The 21,635-nt window shown below is 31.2% G+C and overlaps 1 protein-coding gene across 1 annotated transcript; it reads right to left on the bottom strand.

The window, feature by feature from the left end:
• Nucleotides 1-3,666: 3,666 nt before the first annotated feature.
• LOC134257294 (uncharacterized) lies at nucleotides 3,667-17,203 on the bottom strand. Its single transcript, XM_062739926.1, has 6 exons — nucleotides 17,003-17,203; nucleotides 11,976-12,083; nucleotides 6,985-7,006; nucleotides 5,311-5,438; nucleotides 4,898-4,945; nucleotides 3,667-4,805 (listed from the first exon to the last, which is right to left on the bottom strand). Exons 1-6 carry the CDS (start codon nucleotides 17,193-17,195, stop codon nucleotides 3,667-3,669), a joined length of 1,638 nt encoding a protein of 545 aa, XP_062595910.1. The 5' UTR covers nucleotides 17,196-17,203.
• Nucleotides 17,204-21,635: the final 4,432 nt, after the last annotated feature.

Raw genomic sequence — 21,635 nt, forward strand, 5'->3', positions numbered from 1 at the left:
CAGTCAGTTTTCCCTGATAATACTTATTCCTTTCAAAATCTATCCTATAAAAAAGACTGACATTATATATTTCTTTCATGGCAACTAAAATTGATTTATAAAAACATTTCAAATTGATTCGACTGGTAAGGTTTATTAACATTTTAATTCTGTTTCTCTCTTGTATTTGGCTAGGACTTAATAAAATGCAAACAAGTAATGAGCTGTATCATTTTATCAGTGAATCATATAATAAAACAATTATTGCTGTTTTTTCGGTCAATACAATGATTTAGCCATCTTCGAAGTACAATATTCACCTCGCCCTTCGGGCTCGGTGAATATTGTACTCCTTAGATGGCTAAATCATTGTATTGACCTCAAAAATCAACAATAATTGTGTATGATTATACATGTTATAACAGAATACAAAATGTAGCTTTATCAGCCTCCCACTGCATACAAAATGCGTCCACTTTTACGATATGACGTCATTTTGACACGTGCATTGCAATCAAGAAGTCCTTTATATCATGCTGTGTGGGATGAGATGAACGGAAAAAAATGTATGTTATACTTAGATTTGATATAGTATAGATCTGTTCTACAATTACGTGTAGCCAAAAAAATTGTGAGGTAATTTGAAGACATGATAGTTTTGTGTGACGTCATAGTAATATTTCCAAATAAATAAGACCCCCCTTATCTTTGTAGCTCTGACTGTGCTGCGTAAAAAATAAAAAAAATGTAATTAAATTGTATTGTATGTGGATCGCAATCTGAAATACAATTTTATAACCGACTTTTACTGTAACATCTAGTTCATTTTAATAATCCCTACTAATGTTATTGTGATTTAAATTCTAGACACGTGGTTTAGGTTTACCTATTCAAAGGTTATAGGGTATAACCGGTTTTATAAATAAAATTGGCAGTAAACAGGAAATTGCTATAGTCTGTTTCTTCTGAAAGCATGTCCTGTGAAAAATGTATTTCCACACCTTTCTGAAAAACTTTCATGATTTTCAATAGAAATGGGTGGCTTAAGGGGGTGGAGTGGTTAAATAATATTTAATACATCTTATCATAGTTTACTGCAAAAATTTCAGCTTACTAGCGACCGATACGCTAGTAAAAAAAATGTGTGATATCATTTACACAGACAAACCTTTGTTTGCCTTATATGGCAATTGCTATTAATGCGCACAGAGGATCTTACCACGAGCATCTGACCAATTGTTGATCGAATATGTTTAAATTTACGCCAAATTCATGTTTACATGTTACTTCGAACACGTGGTTTAGTTCAATCTATGATCATGTCAATGGATTACAAAAAAAATTCTTTTGAACAAAATGCAAACTATTAGAAAGTATGAAAATATCACGGGAATTTTTAATTTGTTGATAACTCGAGAAATATATGTTAAATAAAATGTAAACGTAGCTAGTGTCAAGTTCAGAACACCAACACTTCAAGGGTAAGGAGAACGAGCAGCTTCTCGTATGCATTTAAATGGACAAAACATTTTTTTACATAACTTTACTCGTGATCACGTGTGTTCGCCAGAGAATCCACCTTGTATTGTATTCACCGATAGTACAATAAAGAAAAATTCCTGTAGTATTTGTATAGTAACCCAAAATGCAATTCTCATTCATCTGATTTGTCAGTTAAATTCACATGGTGCGTCATTTGCTAATCTGACGCCAAAAAATATAGTCCTGGTTCCAAAAAGAAATTTTAATTCATGACAGCAGAAAATTGTATCATAGAGAATACTTATAATTTAAACTTGAATGAATTCAAGAAAGATCAATCGAAGTACATTTCTACAGAATTATATTATAGGGTGGTGAAACTAAAACGCAACATAACTTTTCTGTTTACCATGTCTTCACGTGCTAGTCACTTCCTAGCCACATTTCCGTGAATAATTTACCCTATCTCGCTGAAGTCTCGCTAACGCTCACCAGAGCCACTGTCAGAGCTACTCTGAACTCATCGGATTTTATAATTTGCAAAACCCGAAAAACAAAAGGTTCCGAACACATTAGTAGGGGTGTTAATGTATATGATTTGAACCCTAGAAAACGATAGTTGCTTTTTTCACTAATATTGTGCTTAAGGGAGGCTGGATCCTGCCATCAAAAGCAATGAGAATTTCTTATCAAGTATAATTCTAAAATTTATACATATAGTTTTATAAAAAATCAAAACAAAAAAATTGGGGTAAATGCGCGTCTTCTGTCGTTACAGAGCAATTACTTTGACCTTTCACACTGTAAATACGTCGCACACATAAACCAAAAGTTTTTCTTCCAATATATTTTTTTAAAATAAATTATGGAAGCTAATACAGTCTTTTTTCACCTTAAAGAGACACATTTAAATATGTGACAAGAAAGATTGTTCCAAATTATTCCACACGTATTTGACTTTTTTGCACTCAAACATTTTCATTTTTTGGCATTAAATTTAACAAGCAAAAAATTGTAAGTAAGTAATGACATTTAACTGAATTTGGGAAGAAAAGTTGAAATATATTGTATATATTCAGAAAAAAAAATTCAAACTGGGGGTCTGAGATGTTAATTTTTAGATGTTGGTAAAATAGTGCTAATTTAAAGCTTATATTAGGATATTTTTTCCTTCATTTTCACAATATATTTGCTATATTTATCAAATATGATGATAGAATCCATGGCTGTTTATTTAATAGATAATTTAGGACCAGTATAAAACAGTCCACCGCACAAAAAAACTCTGCATGAGACTCTGCAGAATGCATGGAAAAATAGGAATAAAAAATTAACATACTTTCATAAATTATATATTTCGAAAAAGAAAAAAATATCTTTTTCTTAAATAAAACATACAGCCAAAAATGTAGTTTCTTTAAACAATTCTTTTAGCTTGAATATAATCATGGCGTTATAACTAAAAAGTAACAGTAAACTGACATCGTAGAATCCAAATTTGTTGTAATAATTCTAACATCGAATTTTTAGAAATATAGGTTAAGATATCAATCTGCTCAAAAGCTCAGGAGTGAACCTCGTTTATGTTTTTGTTTTTACTTGAAAAATCTCCTCTGAACGAAAAAAAAACCCCCAACATTTTGATTGTCATATCGAAACATTGTAAAAAATATAAAGTTAGTACAGAATATTTCCAAACTTTATTTAATCTCTATATAAAGAATAAGTTAAATTTAATTTATAGCTATAGGGAATAAATTAATGAAAATACAACATTTTGTCTGTACAGTAACAAGAATGCATTTTCCTTCATTTGTAAATCACGGAAGGTTAGTCGGTAGAGCGCTCACTCCGTGATTGGAAGATCGTGAGATCGAATCTCGGCTGCGATAGACCTAAGTCAAGTCGATAAAAAGGTAAACAACTGTTCCGTCACTGCTTGGCACTTTGAAGTTGGTTGAGACTTTAAAAACTCAGGCTCCACGTCACGGCAGGCGTTGGCACCATGAAGATTCCTAAGTGCTCAAAGACCCTGAGTGCAAAGCATAGGTCTAAATTTGACCCTTTCACCGGTTTATAGTTATGTGTCTATATCAGTGACAAGGTAAAACAACATACAATCAATCAAACTATAGTTTGTTTCATTTCTCAACATGAGTAGTGTTTATTAACAGATGAATAATCTACATTAAAAGAATATAAATGTTAGAGGTCAATATCATGTTTGTCATTTGTTTTCTCACTTTTCTCACATCTTGATTGAGATGTAGTCTCCATTTTCTCCTGATATTCAATCCATTGTTCCTCATCAATTTCAAGAACTGGTTTTATATCCGACGCTTTTTGTTTAACTTCCACCAATGGTGTAAAAATATGTTTCTTCTTAATCCAACCTACCAAATCTTTTTTCGAAGAAAACCTAAGTAAATCTGAGAAGTAAAACTTTCCAAATGTTATGAGAGTTATTCTCTTTATAATTTCATGTTGTAACACATAAACTGACGTTTCTACCTGTAAAACGAATTCCTTTGGTATAATCGTTTCTAACTGCACAATTTTGTCTTCATTGAGACCACACGCTCTAAATATTTTCCTAAGCTTCTCGTTCAATTCATTAACATCTATTTTCATATCATTTACACTCATAAATACCATTATTGCAAACTTTTCTTTTCCCTCTAGAGATTTAGTCATTTTCTCTAAATATGAACTTAAATAACGCAATGGTCTACCAAGAAACACAGAAGGACTATTTTGAAATTCTCTACATCTTGACAACAATATGCAAATTTCTGGGAAACCAAATGATTGAGCCTGCATCTTTGATGATGCAGTTTGTTCTACATTAGAAAACGGTATATCTGGATTGTAATGTTCGAAGATGGTGTGAAGGATTTGAATCCGGTCTACGTCTGTTAAACTCTTATAATTTATATCAAGACAACATAAATCATTACTTTGTTCTACGCAATCCTTAATATTTCCTCTAAGTTTTCCCCAGGCTTCCTCAGTTGAAGTGATTATTAGAAATATGTCATTAGATGTCTGTATTTGTTTACAAACAGAGATTATCTTTTCCACAATATCTCTTGTTTCTATATCGGAAATATTCTCTCTTGGTAAAGGTTCCTCTACGATGATAGAGTCCTGACAAGTACTCACATCAAACTTCAGTATGTCCTCTATAACAACTGGTGTTCTTCCAGTAATGGACATATAAACTTCTTTGGCTGTTGTCGATTTCCCAGATCCCCAGTCTCCAATCAAACACAGAATTTTACCACCGTCTTTAAGAAAAGCATTTGCTTTGTGGAATATTGAAGTTTTGTAGAACGGCAGTATCTCTGACAAATATAAAAGTTATTTTAATCAGTCTAAATTGTTAGAGTTTGCTTGATCAATTGAAAATATTTTCTAAAAAATTACAAAATGATACCTCGAGATAGTAAATGGATGTTTTCTTCTTTTCTATTTCGGGTTTGCTCTACAATGAAAAACATTCTAGATATAATTTCAATCAAATATATCTGTAAAAATATTAATATTTGTTCTCGATTATAAATAACTTTTGAAATAAAAGATCCTTTGTATGAATACAATAATCATTGTGTCATTGATATTGAAATAATGTTAACGAGGAGTAATGTTCAAGATCAGGAAAATATTAGTTTCACGATTAACCCTAAAAAAGCATTAGCAAATCTGATAAATCATTACGTTACACGATCGTTCTCTATTTTTTGATATTTATTAATATTTTGAAGCTTTTTTATCAAAAATTTAATGCTGGTTTATTATCTTTGATCTTCTATGTAATTGATATTTAATAAAGCTGACAGTTCTTCTCACGTGATCTTCTCTTTCTGTAACATAGAAGAGCCACCGCAATGAGGACAACTAAAAGGACTCCCCCTACCACGCTCAGTGCTATGATATCCTTCGGCAAGGATGAGGGTCCACCATCAATTAAAGTTGTACTTCAGCAAATAAGAAAAAGAAAAGAAAACAAATGAACAACTTGATAGTGTATATCGATGATTTCTATTTCATCTTCGATAATTCGTAAGTAATCATGAAACAAATTTCATTTTTATACAGCATGAATATATGTTACTCGAAACTAATCTACTATTTCCCATAGTCCATCCATTATAAACTATAGGTGAATACTGCTTTAAATATAGTGATACTAATGCAAGTATTTGTGCCCTTGTAGCATAAGTTTGCAAGCTTTGAGAAAGAAAACAAACATAGTTTGAGCTCGATTATTGTACATATAGAATCATGAATTTACAGCACTATAACCGACCTGAATATCAAACTTGCTACATATGTCATGCTTAAATGGAAAAGAACAGAAAAAAACAAGACTGTGCACTATTTTATTCAAAATATTTCAGCATTTACAAAATTCAACGAAAGGGAACAAAATTAAAACTAACTAAATTTTAAAAAATTGCAGAGAATTTCTGAACTTTGCTCAATTATATTTAATCAATTTGATTTCATACCTTATTGTTTTTGGGATATTTGTTGTACTTTTATATATAAAAATGCATGCATCCTTAGTTAAACAATTGGATTACAGATTTTCCAGGGATTATATTTTTGTCTTCTTTTTTAGGAGAGTAAATTTGACTTTGTTGATAAATTTTGATATTTGCTCTAAAAAATTCATAGAGAAATATCAAATTTTACTAGTATTTTTTTCTGCAGAAAAATACAATAGAAAAAAGGACTACAGAAGCTGAAGATTGACAAAGTATACAGGTGATACACGTTTAGTTTTCTAATGTAGTTAATTTTCATTTGATGTCTTTTTAGAAATGGTTTTCACTAAACACTTAAATAATACACATGATGAATATAAATATTGAACGAAATATGCTTGTACAAATTGCAGACAACGATCAGTAAAATGCTAAAATGTCATTAAACTAAAGTTTCGTATCTCTGAGTTCACCAGATGTTGAATCAGGCGCAATGGAGGGGTAAGAATCCCCTGTCGATCCCTCAAAATAAATGTGGACCCTTTGTTTTTATTATCGGTGCAATTGCTAGACAATGTAACGTTAAAGTATTAGCCTAGCAGTTTTTAACAACGCAAGTTAATAACAAAGTTATTGCTTTAATGGTCATCTTCAAGTTTTGGACATAAACGCATTTGATGATTTGACAATAAAATGCCTAATGCATCTTATTGAAATTAAGTTGTTATCACTTATGTATTTCTCTAGGAGAACATCCGATTATGGAAGAAGTGTCATATTGTGTGGTGTCTATTACTGTAGTATAGTATTAGAGATAACTGAATAAATCTAAATTACATACATTGATTCTATGAATGTAAATAAATTGTGCTATCTCATGAAATGTCCTCAATATAAATAATGCCGTAATGCAGACCACAGTAAGACATTTTTTTTTTCATGTAGAGCCCTTCATCCATTGGAAATATTTGGTTTTTACTAATATTTTTCTATCATTTTTATGAGTCAATTCTCTTTTCCTTACTATACATACCCTTCCTGTACACAAACTGGATCTAAAATTCAACAATAATAACGTTTTAATATAATGACTGAGGAAGGTAAGTTATTCAAATAGTATTTCTTCTAACCTGAATTTAATGAAAAAAAGAATGTTGAATTCAAAAAATATATATATATATATATATATATATATATATATATATATATATATATATATATATATATATATATATATATATATATATATATATAAAGCACTAAAAACACGAACAATAAAAATTGTCAAAATTTCGGGACGCCCTGTCCCTTCCTCAGGACAAAGAAAAAAGTTAAAAAGTCATAAGAACAAAGGAAAAAGAGAAACAACAACAACTAGCACTACTACTAAACTACTAAACACTATTTATTTACATACATTGTACTTAGTTACATGTTGAATTGGAAATTTTTAAGAACACTACTAAAGAAAGAAATCCTGACCGCTATGAAATACTAGTACGTCCGGTCGTATTTCATAGCGGTCCGGATTTCTTTCTTGAATCCGTGCAACGCATGATTCAGTCACGTATAAGGTAGATTTTCGGGTGTTTTAAGTCATTCGAAGTTCGCTGCCAAATTGCAAACGACTATGTTCGCTTAGATCGGAGATAGAAATCAGTTTATACTAGACGAGCCTAGCCTCTACTCATGAAGTCATGCAGAAATAGTTGCAGATTATGCACAAACAAACAGAGCCGAGGTTCCGGACATCTCTGACACGTACGTTGGACCTTTTGTGGGGGTGCAGCTACAAACTGGTAATTTCTTTTTTGCGACTTTCTCAAAGTCAAAAAAAAAAAAAAAAAAAGAAACAACTGTATAGAAAAAAAAAACCATTTGAATTTTAAACACTGTTTATTCGATTATTTACGATAATGTAAAGAGGACCATATAAGCACCCTCTGTGTTTTTCACATTAAGGCAGCAAAATTCATTCTGTTAATTTAATTGTAATTTCTGAAACCTTGAGTGATTGAAACGTTTGTCAACGTCTTATCTTCTGCCAGTATTGTTTCTTTCATTATTACTAAGCTACGACTACGACTCTAACATCAGATAGAGGCACGCGCAGAACAGAAAATCTGGTAAGCATTTGGACACAGATTAATGTCCGCTTTTCAGCTTGAATTAAGCTCTGTAAAACAAATACATTTGTAACTTGAGATAGGGTATAATTCTGGTAAAGTCATGGTAGTAATATATACACATATGTACCTGGAACATGTATATATAATTTTATATCAATATGATGATGGGTTCGAATTTGGTAGCAATTATGAACAAAGTTCCAATGTTTCTAATTCATAGTTACGAGACACACTATTTTGGAAATTAAATGTATTTGAACTTCATCATATGGTTTGAACAATTCTACGTTGCACTGTGACACATTGATGCATAGAACTGCATATAGCTAGTTCATTGTTCTGAAGCTGTCTCAAATCTTGGAAATAATGTAATTGAATATATAGTTCTTGATATTAACTCGTAAATTGATGAAACATCGTTTTATTTTAGGTAAAATTTTTATTCGATAAAACTTTTGTTTAGCCACAGTGGTTTTTATGCTCCTATTTCTGGACGTTATTTCAACACGTAGAAATGAGGAACATAAGGTAAATGCATGTTATTGATGCTCCATAATTTGTACATTATGTATTCCGATGCTGATAAATATGATAGCTTGATTCGGTTCAGACCATTCTTTTTAAGAGTATTGGTTTAAGAGAGTTTTTAAGATAGCCTTCATTACGCATATGTCATGACCTAGTTTAGTGTTTTCTATCTGTTATGAAGAAAATATGACTCAAAATTTGATATCTTGATAATCTTTGCAAGACCCATTACTATTGATGTAATGCAGACAAGTCCATACCAAAGTCAGTAATTAGCTTGATGAAGCTACATGGCATGGTCTGAGATGTAGTATGATGCAGACAAGGCCCTTTTCAAGTTCTGTAAGTAGCTTGAAGAAGCTATCATGGTCTGAGATGTAGTATGATGCAGACAAGCCCTTTTCAAGTTCTGTAAGTAGCTTGAAGAAGCTGGCATGGTCTGAGATGTAGTTTGATACAGACAAGGCCATATAAAATTCAGTTTAGTAGCTTTAAGACGCTGGCGTGGTCTGAGATGTAGTGTGATACAGGCAAGACCCTTTCAAATTCTGTAAGTAGGTTGAAGCTGGAATGGTACATGATGTATATTGTTTGTACAAGTCTTTTTTGAAATTTTCAAATTTTCGACAAAGTTTGCATTTTTGGAATGTAGTATATTTAGCCAAAGACCTTTACAAGACCTGTAAGTATCTTGATTCCTTTTTTTGGATTTGAGTATTTTATAAAGTTGGTGGGAACTGACATATCTGACACATTAGCTATTCATCGTCTGTGAATATCTTCATTATATTGGTATGGTCCGGGAGAATGAGGCCTTATATATTCAGAGACGGGATGTATCATTCACATAGTCTCTTTGAAATCAATATGTATCTTGTCAACGAAGTTGGCATGGCCTTAGATATAGTTGCCTCCTTGCTTTTTAAAGATTTGTAAAATTATAGTATCTAATTGAAGCTGGAAACTCGTTTTAAATACAAGTATATAAACTTCAAAAGATATATAAAAGTATACTGCAATTTGTTTTGAAATGTATTTGCAGACATAAAAATTGAAATTTGCAATGACAAAGCGAAACTGCTGTATGTACGTATTTATATTTTAATAGCTTAACTACTAACATGGCATTGACTTGATTATTCTGTGAAGGAGCTAAATTGTAACGGTGCTTTTTATAGGCACAAGCTCTGTTGGATTCTGAGCGTTTAGAAAATGTTTCGGTAATAATAAAGCAGTTTTAAATCACAATCTGATTTTGAAACTTTTGAAGCAAAGTTTTTGCAAATATCTTTAGTCAGGACAGACAGACTGGATGTTTTGCAAAACTTTCATTGAAGGATTTGTTGGAAGACTTCCAAAGCTGCGTTTAAAATCAAAGTTCGGACAAATCACCTCTAGTCAAAACCAGAGAGGACTAATATTTCCATTCTGGTAGGTGTAGTTCAGTTCATTTGTCCTATTGCTAATAATCAAGAGATGTTTAGAAAAGGTTAATAATATTGTTTGATGAGATGAGTATAATTTATGATTGTATTTGAATTTATTTCGTATTGTAAAAGTTATTCTTCTGTACTTGGAAGTCAAAGTCTTGTACAAGAAACAGAAATTCTGTGTGCACTTAAAATCATAAGCTCATATAAGTAATTTTGTTCTTCATAGCTTTTTAACGGGGTTGCTTTCTCAACTGCAAATGCTGATATGTATGATTCACTAATCAAAATCAACGTAGAAGGCTTTCTGAGTTCATCTGAAGACGTTATGATAAAAAGAAAAGAAAACTCTTCAGCCGGGAAGGATAAATCTTTAATTTAATGTTTTATTCAAAACGTCATGAAAGTCTCAAAAGGAAGCTTGAAATTGAATCTTTATATACAACAAATTGCATTTCATGTATCTTAAGGTTCATTGATACCCTGATAAGAGAAATAACTCTGAATGACTTAAATGTCTAATATTCCTATATAGATTTGCAAGTTGAAGTGTCTTTTTTTGTCCAATTACTTGTATTCTACTTATAAATACATTTCTTTTTGGAAAATCATTAAGGTTCAAGCAACATTTTATACGAGTGAGCAGAGAATTTATGAACCTTAATGTGATTGAAAGTTCTTTGAACATATTTATAGAAATGTCCTCGATCTAGCCTTAAATTATACCAATTTTTCAAAGTTTGATATGAATTTATAAGTGCTTTATGAAGTTTTGCATTCATAGCAAATGCTTTATAAACTTTGCATAATGACAAATGTGTAGTAAATAGAAGAAATTAAGGTACCGCAGAACTCAAGTATAAAAATATGTGCAGTTTTCTTCAAATTCTTGAAAACCTATAATTTTTTTTAACAAGAATATAATTGTTGAAAAAATTTCAATTGGAAAATGCATCCTATAGGTGAATTCATTTGCATCCCTGAAAAGTTATATTTATTTTCCTTTATAATATTATGAAGTTTGAAAAATGACTTTGATTTAATACGCGTCACATTAAGAATTCAGATACATTTTTATGATAATTTTCAATTATTCAAGGCCTGGAAAAACGTAAAAATTGGATTACTTTAAGTCTTGATATCTGGTGCGGGGTCATAAGCATTTTAATAATTTTATACCAATGCTTTCTTTATCGTCGAAGTCTGTTGCACTCACGCATGCGAGCTCATCCTATATAAAGCGCTTTTGAGTTTTATTTATAAATAATTTATGTTCATTTGAACTGGTGAATTTAGAACATAGATATATTTATAAAAGTTATGGTAAAACACGTGTATTTGTAATGTATGCAGATTAAGTCCATCGGTAAAGGAGATCGATTGGTTGTTCATTTGTTTACGGGTGAATAGGTTGAATCCGTGCTACGCAGTCACTTATAAGGTAGATTTTCGGGTGTATTAAGTCATTCGAAGTTCGCTGCTACATTGCAACAGACTAATCCCCCGCCCCACCCACTTTTTCCAGGATCGTTATTTCGTACATGTTGTTCGTATTAATGTTGACTGTCGCTTTATTTGAATCTTTCTCTTTTGTAGAATGATATGGATTTCAGAAGTTAAACTAAAGACTGTGCTTTGTATACTGTATACACTTTATAAAAGTCTGTTGCACTCACGCATGCGAGCTCATCCTATTTAAAGTGTTTTTGAGTTTTATTTATAAATAATTTTTGTTCGTTTGATCTGGTGAATTTAGAACATAAATATGTATTCATTTATATTTGAAAAAAAAAACGACATTGTACGATTGGATTTTTATATCTAAAGGTTTCTCAGTGGTAATTAACTATTCCAATGGGCACTGGAATCAAAAATGTGTGTTCAACAGTTTTATTAGGTAGATAAATTTAATAGATCCTTATTGAGTTGATACTTACATTTATAAACCTCATTGGATTTGAATACTTCACTTGGACAGTCAGTTGTCCCATGACAGGGAACAGTGTTCACATTATTGGTGTCTCTATTGTACTCCGGACAGTAATCTTGTAAAAAGGAACAGCACAATTCTATTGTTTACGTAACTTTAAAGTTACTTTGTTCATTGAAACAAGAAAGCATTTATCATAAGGACTAAGAGAATAAACCATGTGCTGTAACACACGTAATTAAAATACAAATTACACAGTATTCATTTATTTCGTAATTATAAACAGTCACCAGCGTGTAATCAACGTAGAGATTCGAGTCTTCAAATGTAATTACTTGCTCTCATGAATGAGTTGACAAATACACCTCTACGTCAAAGTAGTTTCTATGGTTCTGTGGCCTAACGTATATACAATTTTAACATGTTCAGTGTTTTTTGTCAATATATCCAACCATATTAAGGACTAGTTAAAGATATTTATGAGTTCGATTTTTATGATAAAAAGAGGCTGTCTTTGATATCATAGAGCCCGAACTTCAATCCATCGTGGGTAAAGGTTTTATTAAGTGACGAAATGTCGTACATGTGATTTTATGTATTTTGGTAAATATTGGGTTTTTTTTAAAGTTCCTTGGAGTTTTTCTTTAATATTCACATCTGAATTACACCACTTTTCAAATTTCTGTTGTACAGTACTCCTGAATTTTCACTTCTACTGCTAGTGAGGAGCGAAGAAAGAGGCTTGGTAGAACACTTACCGAAACCCGTTTTGTTCATATTTTTGTAAGGATTTTATGGAGTTTTGAGTTCCAGTATAGGTGTTGGAAGGCCAACAATAAAAACGATTTGTTTGATGTACTCCGACCGACCCGTCAAAATTGCTCCTTCCCAATCATTTTTTCAGCATTTTGAATTTTGAATTTTTTTTTTTTGCAGTTTCCATAGCACTTATAATTTCTCTAGGATGCTTTTTAATTGAAAATTTTTAGCAATAAATTATAAATCAATATATATATATCCAGTGTGTAATGAAAACATCAGTAAATTTCTGAGTCTGTAATTTATATGACGGAAATCATTTTGCCCAATTTTGTAAAGCAAAAAAAAAAAAAAAAAAAAAAAAAAAAAAGAAGTCCTACCTACCTACATCAAACAATTTTTTTTTTCGATGATGGCCTTAATAATGTTCATTTTGATTGTTGGGAATATTTGAAGAAATAGAACTGGCACATACTGATACTTATAAAGAATTTACTCCTTTAGCAATAGATCTATATGTGTAAGTTTGATAACCAATTGAAAAATTAAATTCTAGTCATCTAAAATTCAAATAATGAGCCCTACGAACATGAACAATGTTACCTGCTTTGAAGAGATAGGACAAGTACATACTGATCGTTTTTTTCTAATTATTAGTTTCACTTCTGTAGTATGAAAGACAGAATGGTAAATGGTTTTAACTAGGTAAAACTTTTAACGATTCGTTAAACTTGTGGTAATTATATCCGGTTCAAAATTTTCTACGGAAGCCCAATAGTGCAAACCAAAAATAAACAAAGAAATTATTAAATTAAGAAAAACGAAATTGATACATAAAGAAAAACGAAATTATTAATATATAAAGAAAAACAATATTAGTAAAAGTAGAAAACGAAATTATTAAAAGTAGAAAACGAAATTATTCAATAAAGAAAAACAAAATTATTAAATAAAGAAAAGCAAAATTAATATAATTTAAAGAATTGGCGACCGATAACTTTATTGAATGTGCTGTATAAACTTATATCTGGCTGCCTAAGTCATAGAATAAAGACTACCTTAGATTCCCTTATTTCAGATACACAATCTGGTTTTATCAAAGGTAGATATATAGGGGAAAACACACGATTTATTTATGATCTTATGTCATATACTGAGTCGAAAAATATACCAGGTCTCTTAGTTCTTATTGATTTTGAAAAAGCCTTTGACTCAATATCATGGTCTTTTATTTACAAAGTACTTAATTATTTTGGATTTGGAAATAAATTCATTGATTGGATCAAAATTTTGAATACAAATTTTAAAGCATCTGTTCTGCAATGTGGACATTTATCTGAACAAATACATATTCAAAGAGGTTGTAGACAGGGAGATCCTGTTGCACCTTATTTATTTCTCCTCTGTGCTGAAATCCTTGCTATTCTTGTGAAACAAAATAAAGACATTAAAGGCATTATTATTCAGGAGAAAGAACATAAAATTTCCCAATATGCTGATGACACTTCGCTTGCCCTTGATGGTTCACCAAAATCACTTTTTGCAGCTCTTGACACTTTAGATTTTTTTTCACGGTTATCTGGGCTGAAAATAAACAGTACTAAAACAAAAATTATTTGGATTGGTTCAAAAAAATTTTCAAACCAAGTTTTTCACCACCCGAGATGGAAGTTAGATTGGGGGTCAACAACCTTCTCCTTGCTAGGCATAAATTTTTCAGTAGATTTAGAAACAATAACTGACATAAATTATGATCTAATTCTACCTAAGGTAAAATCATTGATTCAACAATGGAATCGACGAATACTAACATCCATTGGTCGAGTTACTGTTGTTAAAACCCTAATATTACCAAAACTGAATCATTTATTTATTTCTCTTCCTGCACCTAGCATTGACAAAATTTCCTCATTAAATAAAGATATTTTTCAATTTATATGGAAATCAAAATGTGATAAGATTAAGAGAACAATAGTTACTCAGGATAATCTGTCTGGAGGTTTAAAGATGGTAAATATTGACAATTTTATGAAATCCTTGAAATGCACTTGGGTCAAAAGACTGTTGACTGCAACAAACAAACCATGGTTTGATATATTCCTGGCAATTAATGGAAATTATGTTATAAAACAAATTTTAGATTATGGAGATGAATACATTTCTAATGTCATAATGTCAAAGAATAACCCTTTTTGGTTGGATGTTTTTAGTTCTTGGAAATATGTTATGAAAAAGGTAGAACATGACATGGACATAAAAACTAAGGCTTGTAATATTCCAATATGGTACAACTCAAACATTAAGATTGAAAATAAGAGTATTTTTATAGAAAATTGGTATCAGAAAGGTGTCAAAACTGTTGGAGATTTTCTGTCTGAAGAATGCATTTTTCTTTCAAAGTCTGCTTTCCAAAAAAATTTTAATCTTCCTACTGTAAATGTAATGCAGTACAATAGTGTTATTAGTGCCATTGCAAAATGTTTTAAAAATATGGCTATTAAGAGAACAATATTGAACAAAAGTTGTCTACCTTATTTACCTTTTTATTTTGAATATATTTTTTCGAATACAAAATGTTCAAAAATTATTTATAATGTCCTAAACAAAAATTGTTTTAAAGCCTACAGCAATTTCAAAGTGGAATTCAGAGTTGTCTTCTCATGGAGTGAATGAGATATGCACTCAAGATGTTTTTCGAGTGTGTTTCAAGACAACAAATGATTCTTCAGTACAATGGCTTCAATACCGACTTCTTCATAGAATTCTACCTGTCGGGTACTATCTTAAAAAAATTAATATAAAAACATCTGATTCATGTAGCTTTTGTAAAGAGGATATTGAAACTATTCAACATGTATTTGTAACTTGTTATGATGTAGTGAATTTATGGAGAAATTTGAGTATGCATATCTATAGAACAACTACTAATAGAATTGGTTTTAATTTCAAAAATATTATTTTGGGTGAATTGCCATTCACTAAAGATAACATAATTATAAACTTTGTTATATTATATACTAAGCAATATATTTTTACTTGCTTATTACAATGTAAAAAACCAAATTTTCTTGGATTGATAAATCATTTAAAATTGAAATATAATATTGAGAGGTGTGTATCAATTAATAACTCTAAACTGTCATTTTTTGATAAAAAATGGGACTCCTGGAAGAAAATCTTTGAATCAAATTGACATGTTTATTTTGATCTGATTATAATTTTAATGTCTTTAAGTATGTTTGCTTTTGATAATCGCTTTTTAATGATTGGTGAACAATTGAAGTAGGGAATTATAAAAGCAGCCTTAATTTTTTCTGTATAATTCCAGTTAAATCCGATATGTGTGAGTGAATGTAAGGGAGGGTGTGTGTGTGAGTTTAAAATCCTTTGTATATATACCACTATGTAGCAAGCAATTTATATGGAATTTTGTTTATATACAATGGAAATGTAAATAAAAAAAAAATTAATATAATGTCATAATTTAGAGTTTCACTAATACAATTTATTTGTTTTATCTTTTAATCATGCATGCTGAGCATTTATTGCTCTGCACTGTTATTCTAGTGGGTAACGGGATAGGTCTGTCAGCGTCCAATCTGGGGTCGCTGATGTTTCTCATGGGAATATGGGGGTTTTGTTTATATTCCTGATTAAGGTTGGTCACTATCGGTGTTTTATGATTTTGGCTTGGAACCTTGAATTTAATGAGTTAATTCTGCAGTGGAGTTTAATGCAAATGGATGTCAGTTCTGTTTTAAGCAGATGGACCGATGTATTGATGTCTAACAATATAAGTGTTGTGTTATAATGTGTATATATATGTAAATAAACGGTAAATAGAACATTTGCCTTTCTTGTGGAAATCATCACGTTACAATATAAAGAAAAATTAAATTAACATATAAAAAAAACGAAATTATTAAATTAAAAAAAACGAGATTAAAATATAAAGGAAAACGAATTAATATATAAAGAAAAACAAATTATTTTAATGATTTCGTATTTAATACTTTCGTTTTTTCTTTATCTAATAATTTCGTTTTTTCTTTATTTACTAGTATTTTTGGTTTACACTATAGGGCTTCCGTAGTTTCCGATAGTCTTTGACAATTAAATCTTTCTAATATGCTATTATAATGCGCATTAAATTATAATATATTACAACATACTATGATTTATCTTTTTAGTCATCAAATCAGGCAAATCCTATTTCTTATAATAAATAATTTACATAATATACTTCTTAACATACTTTCGTTTTAAACAATTTACCTTTCTCAACCCAGCTTGCAAGCCCTTTGATACATGTTTCTCCCAAACTTCCGTATCCGTCAGATAAACAATGATAAACTTCTTTTGGATAAGAACAATTAAAGTTCTTTTCACGAGTTTTCCATTCACCCACATCTTTTGGACATGATTTAGTTTTCACAAACATGATATAGGTTTGTTTCAATTGCACCATAAATACTCGACTATTTGTTCACATCGATCAAAATGGCCGATTAACTATACGGATATCAATTTTACCTGACGGAAATATTTATAGCATGAAAGGTTATCAGCGATTTAAAAAAAACTGTTCAGAGAAGACAGTTTAAAAAAAAAACTTTTAATATTTGAAAAATGTTAGGATATTCCACCTGGGATCCCTCTTTTAGAGCAATACAGTTTGTTGATGATCATTATATATATAAAAAGATATAAAGTATTTTTGGCGATGGAAAGAATATACCTTTGAGTACTTTTATTTGACTTTGAGTCTGCTCCTATTACTAAAACTTTAAATTAGCCTTTGATAGTCCTTTGATAGTAAGAAAACGATAAATGTATGGTCTTTTTAAAAAAAAAAAATCTGAAAGAGAAATATCTGTGTCTTGATATACAAGTACCATAAATCTATAAATTTTTACGTCAGTTTTATTTTGCTAATGTGGGTCAGATACGAGGGTTGATCCAAAAGTAATGTCACAGTGTCCATATCTTTTATATTTGGCGTCATATTATCAAATACAATATACCAAAAGATGCACAAATATAAATCTATTTAATATTTAAATTTTAATTTAATAATGTTAATTTGAATTTATTTTATAGATATTTAAAACATAGAGCATAGGGGGTGTCGCCGCGTCACAACGGAACGTCACGTTTTAAAGTGTATTTTTTCTTGGAATAAAAACGACAAACATATTAAAAAGATTTTAAAAAAGTACCTAATCTCCCAATTTTTTTAAAGACATAATTCTTGTCATTTTCTAGTCTTTAAATGAAAATTAAATGACAGCATTGGTATTTTTGATCATAAACATTGTTGTTTTACTCTATTGAATTGAGCAAAGGGATTGTCGAAGTGGGAAAAAAAGGCTCGACGAGTTGTAATGCATTTTTGCTTCAAAATATGGGAATCATCACTAGCGACATTTTCGTTAATCAATCAGACTTACAGAATAAAGAATGTAAATAAGAGACATCTTGATAGATGGTTTCAGCAATTTTGGGCGGGTGATTGGTCACTGAATGAATAGCAGAGGACAAAAAGACCGAAAGAAAGGAGATCGGACGGAAACGTTAAGTGGTGTCTGACGTTGTGAAAAAAGACAGGCGTATAGAGTGACATGTGAAATTTTAAGTTTATCTTATGCTACTGTTCAAAAAATTTTGACAGAGGGATTAATTATGAAAAGAGTTAGTGTATAATAGTACCAAGAATTCTTAAAGAAAGTGGAACTGATGAAAGTGTTTGCGAATTACAAATATTTTTTAACGAAAGGAAGGGGAAACGCTTAAAAGTATGACGGGGTGTATCCGTCATATGACGTTATATTTAGGTGCGGCGACTATTATAAACGCGCATTGTTTAAAATCCGATATTTTGAGAAGTATACATCATATTCCTTTGAATTTTTTTAGGTCTGATTTGAAATAAATAAAGCTTCCTTCATGTATAATTTTGTTGCTTTACGTCAATTTATAGCAATTTTATCAAAGTTGTGACATTACTTTTGGATCAACCCTCGTATCTGTTGATTAATTTTATGCTCTTCTGTTTTGCAGATTAAATATAATAAAGTACCTATATGTTCATAAGTTTTTTGATTGATTGATTGTATATTATTTAAGTCCCTCTCGAGAAATTTTCACTCTTATGGAGACGGAACCACTTTCCGTTGGAGAGCTGAAAATTTCGTCCGATACTCGGCACTCAGGACCAGTGAGCTGGGAGGGATCTTTTACGCGCTAGCGACTACTGCGACACGGGGCCTATATACTCTCCAAGTCCCACAGTGGGATTGGAACCTGCAACGTGAGGATCAATTTACTCCGCGACGCTAGAGCAGACGTTCTAACCTCTGCGCCACGCAGGTGTTGAAACGGTGAAGATGTAGAGTCTCCACTTCATGGATAAAACTTTTCAATTGAAAATACCTGTCAATTTCCATAAAACTGAAATTTGTTTTACAAGACATCAGTATACACAGATATAAAATAAGCTTATTGTCCACAAGTATGACATGGAATTGGATTAACGGTTAATAATTAAATATTCTCTGTGTGAAAGGAATAAATTCTTTCGTAAGTTGGGCGTATAAACATCTGATAAATTCGTCTAAGATTATCAATTTAACTATTATTGCTAAAATCAGCTATACAAGACCACGGAAAGAAGGTCTGGAAAACAGTCCCGACAAAAGGCAAATACTGAATGAGTTGGAGAAAGGGATAACTTCATATAACCCAGATATCCCATGACAGGAGCAATAAATTCGACGTATTGTAAAACATAAATAGAGTACGTATTCTTCCTCACGCTCCCAAAATGTCATAAATGCTTTTTTGACCAAAGGTTCTTCTATGTTAATCTTCTAAATATCTTACAATTGCCTTCATCGAAATAATACTGGGGTTTTCTTCTATGCCATCATTTGTTTATCACCACTTTTTGTCGAAATTTACGGTAAAACACGGTGTTGAGAAAATCTTGGTTATATATTCCAGTCAAATTAGCACGAAAATTGTGAAACCTGAAACTAATTGCGACATAAATTTTAGGTATTTTATGAAAGTATAAGATGTATTCATTATCATTTTTTATTTTATGTTTGTTGATTCAGTATCCCCTTCTTCTTCCCCTCCTCAACACTTTAAGCTGCATAGTTTAAAAGTAGATTATCGAAAATTCTTTTTCTGTAAAGTCACATACCATTTACGTTTCCACTTATTTACAAGAGAGAAAAAATGTACATCTTCGTTTTAAATTCTCACAATGTTTTAATCAAAATATCGGCCTAAAATATACATAGTTTTTCAAATATATTTTTTATCAAACAAAATGAAAAATCGAATTGTAATTCTTCATTTGTAATGGAAAAGAGCTCTTTTATTTGGTCATTATTGTCCTCTTCATTAGATCTATTTAAACAGTTATCCTCCCATTCCTCATACATGAAACATATGAAACACATGAGATAACGAACCGTATTCAAAATTAAGAGTCCATAAAACAATACAAAAGAGGAGCAGAGCAAACACGGACCTCCAAAGCGTCAGAGTTGGATCAGATGCCATGGAAGAGTGAGCATCCTCTGCCGACCGGTCACCCGTCGTGTGCACATTGTAATTATCGGTAGATAATGAAAAAATGCGTCGTTAATCCAATGTTAAAAGAATGGACTAACAATAAGTATAAAAAACGGCAGTCATCATTTGACTCATTGATAAATTGTATTTGCTGACATGGTCATTGTATCGACCATAGAACTTACGAAATGATGCCTTTATACGAGACTGCTGATATTTCTGTTTTATCGACTTGTTTGTCAATAATTTCCCTCGTTTAAAAAATTGGTCATACCTAGAGCATGCTCTTGCATATCGAATCGACTGAGATATATAAACGCCATATGCAAATGATGAAGGTATATTGCTGCATCGGTAAGGGAAGTTTATGATAGAAAAGTAAAAGTCATCACGTTTATCATAGAGGTTGGTTTTTAGATTAACCATTAATGTCTTTTTCATGTAATAACCAAGTAAGAAACAGATGTGTCAGATTCAATGCAGTCGATTCCGTGCTTGCGGGAAATACATATCCTAGAGGTACAATTTCAGTTGATTATTTGTAACAATTTTTCTGGGGCAGGGGCCAGATGAGTTTTAATAGATCCGTTTTCCACCAGAGGACAACTCCCAAACCCAGGGGATCTAGTCTAGCTGCTGTCTTATTCATCAATTCCATTGCCTGATAATAAGAACGGAAACTGTGGTATTTACTAATAGCTGCAGCGGATGTAGGTGGTAATATATTGATAAGAAATAGCCTTTCGCGTAAATTCGATGATGCAGAGTGTCCAAGGTTTCGTGTTGTAATCCGCCATGAAGAAAAGAAATGGCTTCTGCTCTAATCTTCTCTATTTCGGCATGAAATAACATTAGCTTACTCAAAGTTGAAAGCTGAGATCTAGATTGAAATCGACAACTTTCTCGAAGCTTTTTAATGCATTACTTATTCCAACGCCAAAGAATCGAGAGGTTGTATCACAACCTGTAGATGCGTGCAGGGATGGCAGAAGAAGCCAAACTTTTCTCCTAGAACATTTTTGTCTTCTATATATTCCATATATTTTGAGGAGTAGATTGTCGACATTGGTCTAATCGGAACTGTATGGGCTGACATGTTGGCTCTTTAATGTATATCAATAAAAATAGTAAATCTTAAACCAATGAAGTGTGTTCAGATGCAGCTTCTGCTATGCTGACATTAGCATCATTTTTTTTTTTGTTTACGTAGTCATAGTTGATATGCATTTTCTTTTAGTTTTCTGGAAAGCATTTCAATAAAATGCTGCTCGTTCTCTTGATTTATCAGGAAAGATTGTTTATTCGATCGGAATAGCGTTTGCAG

Source organism: Saccostrea cucullata, unplaced genomic scaffold (assembly GCF_032062105.1).
Source record: "Saccostrea cucullata isolate Sc308-1 unplaced genomic scaffold, CSIRO_AGI_Scuc_v1 ctg1885, whole genome shotgun sequence".
In the NCBI taxonomy this organism is placed as follows: domain Eukaryota; kingdom Metazoa; phylum Mollusca; class Bivalvia; order Ostreida; family Ostreidae; genus Saccostrea; species Saccostrea cuccullata.

Excerpts from the sequence above, each read along its gene's own strand:
- LOC134257294 (XM_062739926.1), bottom strand. The coding sequence starts at position 17,195 with ATGGTGCAATTGAAACAAACCTATATCATGTTTGTGAAAACTAAATCA. Across the intron at positions 12,084-17,002 it reads TGCAAGCTGGGTTGAGAAAG|ATTACTGTCCGGAGTACAAT; the intron begins GTAAATTGTTTA and ends CCTTTTTACAAG. Across the intron at positions 7,007-11,975 it reads ATCCAATGAGGTTTATAAAT|ATCCAGTTTGTGTACAGGAA; the intron begins GTAAGTATCAAC and ends GTTGAATTTTAG.